At 34.5% G+C, this 11,715-nt stretch overlaps 1 protein-coding gene across 1 annotated transcript; it reads left to right on the top strand.

Moving 5' to 3' along the window:
• The first annotated feature begins 1,675 nt into the window (after positions 1–1,675).
• On the top strand, positions 1,676–10,598 carry LOC105056827 (uncharacterized). The gene is made up of 8 exons (XM_010939154.4): positions 1,676–1,909; positions 6,174–6,676; positions 6,796–6,868; positions 7,490–7,570; positions 7,688–7,751; positions 9,916–10,003; positions 10,148–10,232; positions 10,328–10,598. Exons 1-8 carry the CDS (start codon positions 1,808–1,810, stop codon positions 10,409–10,411), a joined length of 1,080 nt encoding a protein of 359 aa, XP_010937456.1. The 5' UTR covers positions 1,676–1,807; the 3' UTR covers positions 10,412–10,598.
• The last annotated feature ends 1,117 nt before the right edge of the window (positions 10,599–11,715 follow it).

Here is an 11,715-nt window from a genome sequence, read left to right as displayed (position 1 = left end):
AGCCCGCGGATCAGTCCATTTTTTTTAAAAAAATTATTTTAAAATAACTTAATCAATTAAAATAACTAATAAATAACTAATTATTTCTAAAATATCTTTTTTCTCATTTGTATGCCTCATTAGTCATTACTTCCATCGTTAATATCTAATAACTCAAATTATTTTTTCTAAGCCTTAGTCCCTATTCATCTTCCCACTACCCATCTGATCATTATTACTCTCTCCTTTCTTCAAATATCCATGGTGGTTCTGTATTTCTACTTCTAGCGAATCAGTTTTTAGCATTGGTGCTCGTATTTTAAATATATATAGATGCTGCCTCCTTGGTGATCATGTGCAAGCTCTCATTTGCACCGATAATTGATTACATGATTTTATTCATGATGATAATATCTTTTTTTATAATTTAAGATAAGAATTTGAATTTAGTTGGATGCAAAATAGATTTTTTCTAACTATTTATTGATCTTTGTTATTTGTTACTTGTGGATTGCAGATGAAGATGATGATTCAACTACGAAAGTTAATGCAAATTTGCCAAAATAAGATTGTCAAGTTTCTAATGTTATAATTGACGAAGATGAAGATGATTATTGATTAATGAAATGTTGGCAAAAATCTTAAGAACAGGGACTGAATTTCAATAGTTGGACTCAATATTATTTGAACAATATTTATTACTTCTTGGTTTGTTTGATTTTATGGAGTTTAATTAGTCGGTGGTATTTTTTTTTATGGAGAATGGTGATTATGATATTATTACAAAAATTTTGGAGTTTTTTTATGTTTACTTTTGGTGTTTTAAAATTTGATGTAGGGATTGATTTTATTTATTTATTTGATGAAGTATTATGTTTGAGAGTTTTTTAATTTATTATAATTTATTATTTTTTTTAATTTTTATAATTATTTTAATTTTTTTGGTGAGCTATAAGGACGGTCCGTTTAGGCCTTTCACTTATAAGGGCTAGGGCTAGGCTGCCTATTTGATGATCCGTTTATCAAAAGAATTTTTTTGGCCTGATCCTAATTGGCCCGATTTGTGAAGGGCCGGCCCTCCATTGGTCGGACAGGCACATTTTGACGACTCTAATGAACATATAGAAAAATAAAAGGTACAATATATAGATCTTCATATTTTATAATACAAGATTTATTTTTTTATAGATAAATATTATAAAAAAATTAATCAATTTTTTTATTGATCAATTTATTTATATTTTTATATTTTTCAAAAAAAAATTACTTTTCATAGATAATATTAATCAGATATTTAATATTATTTTTAAAATATTCTATCTTCATTTTCGATACCTCCATCATTCAATATCGAATAATTCATCATTTACTTCCTCCAAATTCAAAAAATGCAAAAAATATTATAAAAAATATGAATAAATTTTAATAATTTATTAAAAAAAATAATAATGTAAAAAAATATAGATAATAAATTTCGAACCCATTTTTTACTCCTTTATATGTAAAAAAAAAATAAATTATTTTTTATCTAAATATTATATAAAAAATATAATTTTGAGATAAATTTTTTATTCATAAAAAAAGATCCAAGAGGGAATGTGATCCGCCAGGCAAGTATACTGTATACGTAAGTAGTCAAGCATTAAAGTATATCCTCTTGTCCGGGGTCCTGCTCCGCCTCTTTTTTTTTTTTTGACCTCTCCAATTTTTCTTTTGTCCTCCACCGAAGCACAAGGAAGCGAATATTAAAGAAAACACAACCACTGCCCCCCTCCTCCTCCTCCTCTCTCTCTCTCAAAAGAGGATTTTTTTGGTGGGAGATTCTTGGATGGGCTACATGCCCTCACTAAGGAGCAAAGCAGTCCACCTCGTCTCGGATCTCACCACCGTCATCCTGAATCCCATCTCCGATAAGCCTTCGAAGCCGCCGGTATGCTCTTCCTTTTTCCTCCTTTGCTTAATTTCGAATAAATCGTGTCAATCTTAGGTTATGGCTTCACGATCGGCCTTTTCTTGAAACATGTTTTGATATTTCGAGCGTCTTTGATGTTTCCTGTGCGGGGTTTTGGGAATTTTGTGATTTGGTTTCGTTCTTTAGGGCTAACCTTATTGTCTGTACGAGGGTTTAAGCATTGCAGAAAATTAGTTGGTTCTGGTATCTAACACATTATGAGGAATCCTTCTTTCCCAGATTTTATGCTTCGTTAGGAATCCTAGCTGAGGAATAGACTATAGGATGATACTAGTGTTATTGAGCGTGATAGCAAGGTGGCAGTTGTGGAAAACCTAAAATATCTAGAGTTAAAGGAGCATTCTTTCTTGATTTTTATAGTATGCTAAGCGGGACTTGGCTTTTTTTTTTTTTTCCTTTGACCTTGGTTTGATTTGTGTCAGGGAAATGGATATGCATTTGAACTTGGTGTATGGTAATTAGAGGAATGATGGTGAGTGGAAAATGTGTAGAATATAGATTCTTAAGCTGATTATTTTTTAAATTTATTTGCAACACGATTATTATTTTTTTAGTTGGATCGTTGTTACAGAAACTGGTCTAAATCTGAACTAGGTGAATGGTAATCAAATGAAAGATGGTAGGTGGAAAATGTTGAGAAGGTGTATTTTTTAGCTTTCAAATAAGGTAATGTTCGTTTAGCCTTATGTGTGGAAGAGTAGAACCAAAGAATTGGTTGAACATCAGTAATTAAATTAGATTAGATCTGCTATTAGGTTATTCTCATGAGATCGACAATGAAAGAGTACAAAATGCAGATCTAGCTAACATTGGATGATCACTTTTTCTAGATTAAGGCTCCCTGTTTGGTTGATGAGAAAGTGAGGAAATGAAAGACTGAGCATGCATTTTGAATTTTTCTTCTCATATTATCATTCCCTTCCCTTGCTTTTGCAGTGGCCATATGGAGCAGAAATATCTGCTGCTCGGATGTAGGGGTGAGTGTTGAAGTCAATCATCAATAAGTAGAATTTCATTTGGCTTTTGTTTCCCAAAACATATAATTTAAGAGTCAAGATTAAGGAAAATATAAACTGGGAATGATATGTCAAAATCATAAGGCTTTATAAATTTCACTCATTTAATTAAGCAGATTAGAATGGCATATGATAGTAATAGATAGATATCTTGGTATGGGATAGTGTGGTCTTATTTTAAGGTGAAGAACTGTAGCAACATCCCACTAGCTTATTCACAGCCATAGCTTTTAGTGTTGTGTAGTGAAGTAGATATGGATAAATCAAGGTTCTATATACTAGACTTGCAGCATATATATAATGGATCTCAGCCAACACCATAATGTGGTAATGATGCTTCTTTGACTGTTATATTAGTTTATCATGCTTGCAGTGGAAGAATGTGGGTTCAGTTCTATAAGTGAAAATGAAGGACTTGATATCAGATGCATCTTCCTAATTAAAAAGGAAGACTTTGATTCTCATTTGATACTTCAAATTTTCATTGTTCCGATGATTGCAAAGAACGACAGTTATGATGCCAAAGGCTTCTTGTATATGTTAAATTCGGTGTCATCCTTGCTTGATTATCATAAGAAATGTTATCTTTCATTCACATTTCTTAACCTTTCCATGTTTATATGTTATATTATTTGTGTACTATTGATGTCCTATAATCCACTTACTGAAGGTTTGCAGAATCTATGTCCTTGGAGCAGTGTGCATATTTACCAAGGAAAGCTTTATTTTACAAGCAGGAATGGTTAAAGCTTGAATTGTATCCCAGTTACTAACTTGTTTTTGTAGGAGCTGCTGTTGGTGAACCATCTTGATAAGGCTTTTAGTTAAAGCTAAGTTACAAGCAATGAAGCTATTGGAGAATATGTGCTTAGAATAGTGAAATAGATGCTGCTCTAGAAAGATCTGGTCTAGCATTTTAGTGGCCCTTAGAGAGCAGAACAGTAGTTGTTTCCAATCACCTGATGCATTTGCCTTCTCCTTTACATGTTATTGGTTCTGATGGATGTGCTCTTCTGTTGTATTGGCTTCTTCTTGACTGGTTAAAAGTGGACAGGATTTGGGAATCTTGTCCTTTTCTTGTTTCTCCACATTGAATTCAACTATATTAAGGTCATGATTCATGCTCAGGATGGAGTTTGCAGCAACAAGTTTCTTCTTGACTCATCAGAGAATCAGGCTAAAACATTCATGATTAGCAAGGCAACCTTTCATTGTCTGATTAAAACCCAATTGGTAAGATAGAATAAACATGTATATTAAAATGGCAGCTGAGATTAAAATCGTAACTCCAAATTTTAGCCTTGTGTGGGCAGATCATGGCTATGATTCAAACTTTTCATTCTTGATCAAATTTCACTATGATCTCATTATAAAAGGCCCCTTCCAAACTATTGTTGACTGACATAACGGTTACAATTTACAACAGCCCTTACTTATCTAGATCTGCTTGGATAGGGTTATTTGGGAACAAAATAATGACTAGTATAAGGGATGTTATTGGCCATTACATTGGGAAATAACAGTTATTGGAAAAATATCAGCGTTATTTGCCAATATCACTATTCACCAAATAGAATTTATTTTTCCTAGTTGATGCAAAATTTAAAATTTAAAAAATATTCTAAGTAGGTTAATGGTGAAAATGCTAACTAGCGCTTCCTATTGTCTGATGGTCTTTGGGGCAAAATAACAGCTGGACAATGGGAATTATAATGGAGTAATGGCCATTGTTTGTTAAAATCCTTCCATATCTAAGAGCTGACATGAAGCTTTGAAATTTTAATTACCCTTTTTCCTATGAAAGATATTATCTCACTTATGGGTGCATAGATGAGTTGGTCAAATGAAACGCATTCTCTGGTGTTGTTGAAGTTTGGTGTAAGATACCCTAGCCTATGCTAGGCCAAGTATCATTAGCTCGAGCTCGAGCAACTAATGGGCTACTCTCTGTCCCAAATTGGGCAGGCTCTGGTTGTCATGTTAAACTAGTCTAAATTTAACTTAATTTTAGCTTCGCTGTTTGATGAGCTTAGTGATCTTTCCAATGATTGTGATACAAAGCAAGAAATTAACCTAGTATATGAGATCACCTCTATCTACTAGTTAAGGAATTAAGTGCAACTTAAACACTTAGTTTATGTCATGTTATACTCCATGTGTTTGACATATTTTATATTTATAACGAATAAAATACATATGAAGTACAGGCTGAGCAAGGACAGGTTGTAAACTGAATAAGTTAGGCCACGCATTGCGCAAATTCAGTCTCAGAAGTTGTTTTAGTTATGAGCGGTTTATTTTTATTCATTGGTAAGGGAATTGTATGAAGAGGGAAATAGAAAACATCCCTACGGAATCCCTTTTATGCTTGCCTTCATGCTTAGGCGATTGCTTCACCTTGTTATATTGGATAAAAAAAGTACAACTTCTTCAAAGATTCTGGTTTCCTATGATCCCTCATTAGAACTAGATTGAATGTGATATTGCTTTCTTTTTGTTCAACCTGTTCTATAGTCATATTTAAGATTTCTACTTAGGGGCAAGGATTTAAGTGCTGCTAGTGCAGTTTGTGTTGGCCAAGGGCTTTCAAGTCCCATGCTGCACAGTGCCAATACAAACAAAAAGTTATAAAAGGACATGAGAAGTGCTTGCAGCTGCAGTTAGAGGACAAGTGAAAGATTCTAGAAAACAGTTGCTGTAGTGAATTCTTGTCGCACTACTGGTCTAGCTCTCAGCAAAAATGATCCCTTTTTTACTCTATAATGTTTCCATACTTTAAAAGCTGCAAATGCTTTCTACACATAAGACATGAGAAGAATAAGATGAATGATTTACAAAAATGTCTCCCTATTTATATAAGTGGAACCGACCGTTCTCCCCCATTATGAATAAGCTCATTTTTTTCCTGAACTTTTACTGATGTTTTTTTAATAATATAATTGTGAGTTTCTTTAATCATGATATAAACGTCAGTTTTATTTAATGAAGGTATAATTGTCTGACTTTTTTAAATCTTTTATTCTATTTTCTCTTCCGAAAATACATCCTTTTTCTTTCTTCATCTCTGTGCACCATGAAGCCAATAGCTTGCATATTTCTATTGTCATTGACATAGGAATGGAAAAACAACATGCTTTCTTTTTCCTTGAAGAAACTCTAGAGATGTTTCAAGATCTGTAACATATAAATCACTTTTGTCTGTTTAGGTGGATGGACAAGGGGTGAAAACTACAGAGAAGGAAGTTTCAGAAGAAGATTCTGGGGATCCAGATGGACCGGATACATCATCTTTTACTGCATTCCTCATCTCCCTTTTATCACCATCAGACTCTGGTAGTCATCCTGTAGAGGATTTAAATGAGCACCATGCTGAAATGGTAGATACAGCTTTAGCATCAGAGATCATGGAAAATAGTGGAAAGAAAAGTCTACTTTCCAGAGGCAAGCAATCACTGGGCAGAGCTATACACAAAGCAGCGAGACTAAGTGGTTTGAGACAAAGCTCAGAGCCAAAAACTAAGGTTGTAAACGAATCAAAACTGGTTGAACATGAAATGAAGCCTGTAAAGGTTCCACAAGAGGTTGCATCACAGTTTAGTCTACCAGACATGTCGGAACCATCATTGCTTCTTTCAGAAGATTTGCGAAATGCTCTTTATGCAGCACTGCCAGCTCTGGTCCAGGGGAGGAACTGGCTGCTGCTTTATAGGTGCTGAAACATATCCTTATATGTTACTATATAGTGTAGATAAACATGAGCACCCAATATCCATATTGATGTGATAATAAATTGCAGTTCTTATATAATGTCTCCTGTGTCTGATGCAGTACTTGGAGGCATGGGATATCCCTATCAACTTTGTACAGAAGAAGCATGCTTTGCCCTGGTTACTCTCTCTTGGTACACTCCCATACCACCTTGGAATTTGGTTAGTTTGGTTGCAAATGGTTGCATTTTCCACCCCTGGGATTTGTTCCCTTTGCAGTTGAAGATATTTAGAAGAAACAGAAAAAAGGGTTTTCATAATATTTCATTCATCAATTTGTGAAGAATGTTCATGATATCAGAATAGTATTGATGCTGCAGTGATAGGTGCGATGGCTACATATTCTAATTCTTGAGTAGATGGGCATTCAGTTGAGAACTTATGTTTGTCATCTGTAAAAGTACTTAAATTTGGGTATGTTTTTGATTGTAAGCTTAAAAAGCTATTGTAGTATGAGCCAGGATTCCAATCTTGAGGTTGCAGGATTTAATGAATGTGGCGATTTTAGTACATGTGTTCACTTAAATTTGTATGACCTAAGCTGTATGTCTATACTACATTTGCTTTTATTTTCTGCCATAAAATTTAGTGGTATGATCCTATCAAATTTGAAATTTGAAATGTTTTAATATTCTGCATATTCTTTATTATTGCATATCCTATTTGCGAATGATGCTTTTTAATCTTCTGTCCTGCAAATAGAATTTCAAGCCTGTTCCAATGATCACTTTGTACATATTAATTTTTCTTTTCAGGTTGTTGGGGATCAAAAAGGAGCAGTTTTTGGTGGCTTAGTGGAGGCACCATTGTGCCCTACCAATAGGAAAAAGTATCAGGTGCTGGTAGCTGGAAATTATATGTTGTTCCTTAAATATCTATTATTATTGGCGTTTCTTGAACAGTTCCCAATTTACCTATGCTTTTTTATGTTGCACTTATTTGGATTCTTGCAGGGTACAAATAGAAGCTTTGTTTTCACCAATCTGTTAAGCCATGCTGTCATATATCGTCCTACAGGTAGTCCACATCCATTCAGTCACTGCTACTGTCCTTTTTGTCTACTGAATGAGCGTTAAAAAAAAACTTTCAATGATTACATAAAATGTAGAAGATATTCCTCAGGATCCAACTTCTCTGGTTTAATCTCACCCCTATTGATGTGGTCTTGACAAGGTTTGAGACTTTGAATACTTGGTTTTGGTTTCAGTTTGGGTTTCAGATTCTGTGGGGTTGCGATTTCAGGATCTTGGCAGTTTCACTTCAAGCTTAATTTTTTGAACTTTTTAAAGATTTTAGTGACTGAAACTCCCTTACTTAGAGTGAAACCGCCAAGATCCCAAAATCACAACACCACAGAATCCCAAAAGCGGGTAAACTTGGAAACAAATTCAGTTACAATTGTAGTTGCCACAAGGGAAATGAGTATGGAAAGTGATGTATTAGTGGGAATCGGGAAATAATAGTCAAAAAGATCTCCAAAAGCAGAAACTTGGAAACAAACTTATAATCTTATAAGAAATATATAGGATGCTAGAAAAAAAGGGGGAAACCACAAAGAAACTAATTTGATTTTATGTGTCTGGTAATTTAGCAAGTAATGATATATCTGATGGCTATTTAGAACCCATTTGATGGACATGTATAAATAAACTGTATCTTTAATATGGACAATACTCCCTACTTTCTCCTTGACTATGTTTACATGAACAAGGGTTGTAATACGAATAGCAATGGTTATTTATCAATAATTTTATGTGGAGAAAGAAAAGAGCAACCCCTTCTGTCCTTACCTCCTCCTTTGACTCTGTCTTCCCTTTCTCAGTTTATTCTTTGGAGTTTGGAGCATGGCAGTCAAAATAACTAAGAACTGTGCCAATGATTATGTCATCCACATCAACCCCTCAACTCTCTCTCTCTCCCTCTCTCTCTCTCTCTCTCTCTCTCTCTCTCTGCGAGATCACTTCTCTTGTTGAAAGTCAATGAGTGATTTGAGGGGATGATGAGAGGTCGTGCAACCAAGAGCTTTGTTTCTTTCTTCCCTACCTTAGTTTGGTTGATCTGTCATCCATGCAGTAGGCAAATCAAATATGCTTTCTAGATGCAGTTCCAAGGAGACTCCTGTTCGGAACTGTGTTTTTGGCAACCTTTTTTTTTTTTTTTCCTTGGCTTGATCTTGGCTGAAAATGAACTGATTTTGGCTAAAACATAGAATGTTGGGTCTTGACCTCTGCTTTCAACCTAAATCCAGAACTCATCTCACTATATTTTGTGATGGAACCTTCATCAATTCATCCTTTCTTGATGATACTGCTTGATCCTAACCTTTCTCTAGCATACTCAATTTGAAACTTTTTTAGTTCAATATCTTTGTTGAACGCACAGGCTTACCACTTACACACTTTAACTTAGTTTTGCTTGACTCATCTTTTTTCTCTTGAGCTCACTTTATCACATTTTTTTTCTAATGCAACATGGCTGGTCAAAAAACTGTGGAAACATTTCTTTTACTTTTACTGGTAATTACGTTTCATAAGACAGTTAACAGGCGTTTAACCTGAATTACCTTCTATTTTTCGATCTGATCTTTGTAAATCATATATTAAGACTGTGCTGACAAAAAAAAATTGAAGAAAAGTTGATGAGATCTCTTTTCCGTCAATATATGAATCATGTTGATCTGGATTTCCACCAATCATGCTATGTACTCTGTCTTGGTCTGATTACCTCTTAAATGTTAATTTTATTTCTACTTTAGAACTTTCCTTTCTATTATTGCATCAACCAAAACAATATCATCTATGAGCAGAAGCATCTTGCGGCCTCCAGTGTTAACAGCCAATGCACTAGCAATGGTTTTCCTATCCCATGTCTCCATCATCTATTAGAGGCAAGGTGGAATTGATTTTCCCTTCTGTTATTGCATCAACCAAGACAATATCGTCTATGAATAAGAAGCTTCTCATGGCCTTACGTATTAACAGTCAATGCACTGGCAATGGTTTTCCTACCCGTGTGTATCATCTGCTAGACACAAAGTGGAAAAGTAAATAAATTGATTGATATGGTGAATTCTTTTTTCCACATGGTTAACTAATCCTTTACTGGGGATCAAAGCTTGAATTTGCCTTAATTGAGATTCTGCTGAACTAAAACACTAAGACTAAACTGTTTAGCCTTGCAGGTGCCAATCATTATTTCACTTTGTGCTCAACTGATTCCTTGGCCCTGGGTGGGGGTGGTCATTTCGCCCTATACTTAGATGGAGATCTGTGAGTTTACTGCCATTTTACTCGTGTTTAATGTTTTTTAGTTACATCAGATGCACATGTTGCACTTGAGATAATTCCTTTGTCAGGCTCGATTATGCTCAAATATTTGTCTTTTTTTTTTTAAAAAAAAAATCTGTTTATAAGGTTGAATGGGTCGAGTTCAACTTCGGAAACTTTTGGCAATTCCTGTCTTGCACACTCGGAAGACTTTGAAGTCAAGGAGGTTGAGGTACAATCCCATGCTTCAATTAAATTAAATTAACAGTGGTGCCTCAGTACTTAGGCTTTAATTTAGTCATTAAATTAATTTCCTGTGCAATGCAGCTGTGGGGTTTTGTCTATGCGTCAAAATACGATGAGATGGTAACTTTGTGTCGGACAGAGAAACCAGGGATCTGCAGATGGTGAATTGCTATTGAACGTTTGGAAGGGCTGGCATTTGGAATCTTTTTGTGTACGTAATAAATGTAGCTGGAGTTATTGGAGTTATTGTACATATGTGACCTACCTGACATTCTGTATATAAAATCACTAATATGGTTCCCATTTATTGCATCGCAAGGAGATTCTACAAGGGAGAAAAGCTTCCACAGAACTATGTTATTTTTAGTATGCATATTGTAGAATAATTTAGCATAAATTGACGTAGACACGAAGTTCAGGCAGATGTGCTTGTTGCCATGCTGGTGCAAAATTACTTGAGCAAATTCTTAGGAGCCATTTTTCAGAAGAGGAACATTTGGTGAAATAAAAATATGTTGATTTAAGAAAGTGATCATGAAATAGAAACAAAGGGATGTTTGGTTCGCAATCAAAATCAGAATGAAAATAGAAATCGGAATGGCTTGAAATCAGAATCGGAATGGTTAAATTTTTCAAAGTATCTGGTTGGTGATTGAAATTGGAATGAAAATTTGAATTTATAGGAGAGAGTGGAGATTGAGTTTTATATAGATTGAGTCATTTTCATTTCATTCTGAAATCAGAATGAAAATTTTCTCAGCTAAATGATTAGAATGGGTTTGTTTATTTTAATTTTAATTTTAAATCTTTATTTTCTCTGATCAAACATTTTAAGAGTTATGCTAGAGAAATAAAAATGGGCTAAACCCATAAGTCTAAACCCTGGACGGGCAGCATCATGTGTGCTTGAATTCTTTGATGAAACGGATTAACCACCATATGTAATACTGTCATGTGGCTTTACCAAATCTTATACAATCAAAATCATTGTCATTCTCTTTTGCAACATATATATTTGAAATCAAAATCAAGAAACCAATATGCAAGAATAAATCTTTTAACATTTTCAAAGAAAAGGAAACACCAATCAATGTGTATATGCAATAAGCACCGGCTGGTTACACTCTGTTACCATTGTTGTACCGTTATTCAAGGCCACAAGGTCTGATCTGGGGTGGTTTTAGCTCAATCTCGGCCAACATTCCGGAGGCCTAGTCCGGTCCCAATCGCACCATCAAAATCCCAAGTGAGTTTGATCCTTCTGTAAGGATTTTTCCGTGCAGAGTCGCATGTGGCTTGGAATAAGTGCAGCTGTTTGACATCCTTGGTGTTAAAGATTTTGACATGTTTTTGTGTGTAAGGCTCTTCATAAGATGATCTTATTGAAATGAATTTATTTTACCTATTCACTATTCATGAAAATCTTCTTGTCATCACGAAAATCTTTAGAAGGTTCAAAAAAGTTTGAG

The sequence above is a fragment of the Elaeis guineensis genome, chromosome 13 (assembly GCF_000442705.2).
Source record: "Elaeis guineensis isolate ETL-2024a chromosome 13, EG11, whole genome shotgun sequence".
Classification (NCBI taxonomy): domain Eukaryota; kingdom Viridiplantae; phylum Streptophyta; class Magnoliopsida; order Arecales; family Arecaceae; genus Elaeis; species Elaeis guineensis.
This window is presented reverse-complemented; position numbering and strand designations above follow the sequence as displayed.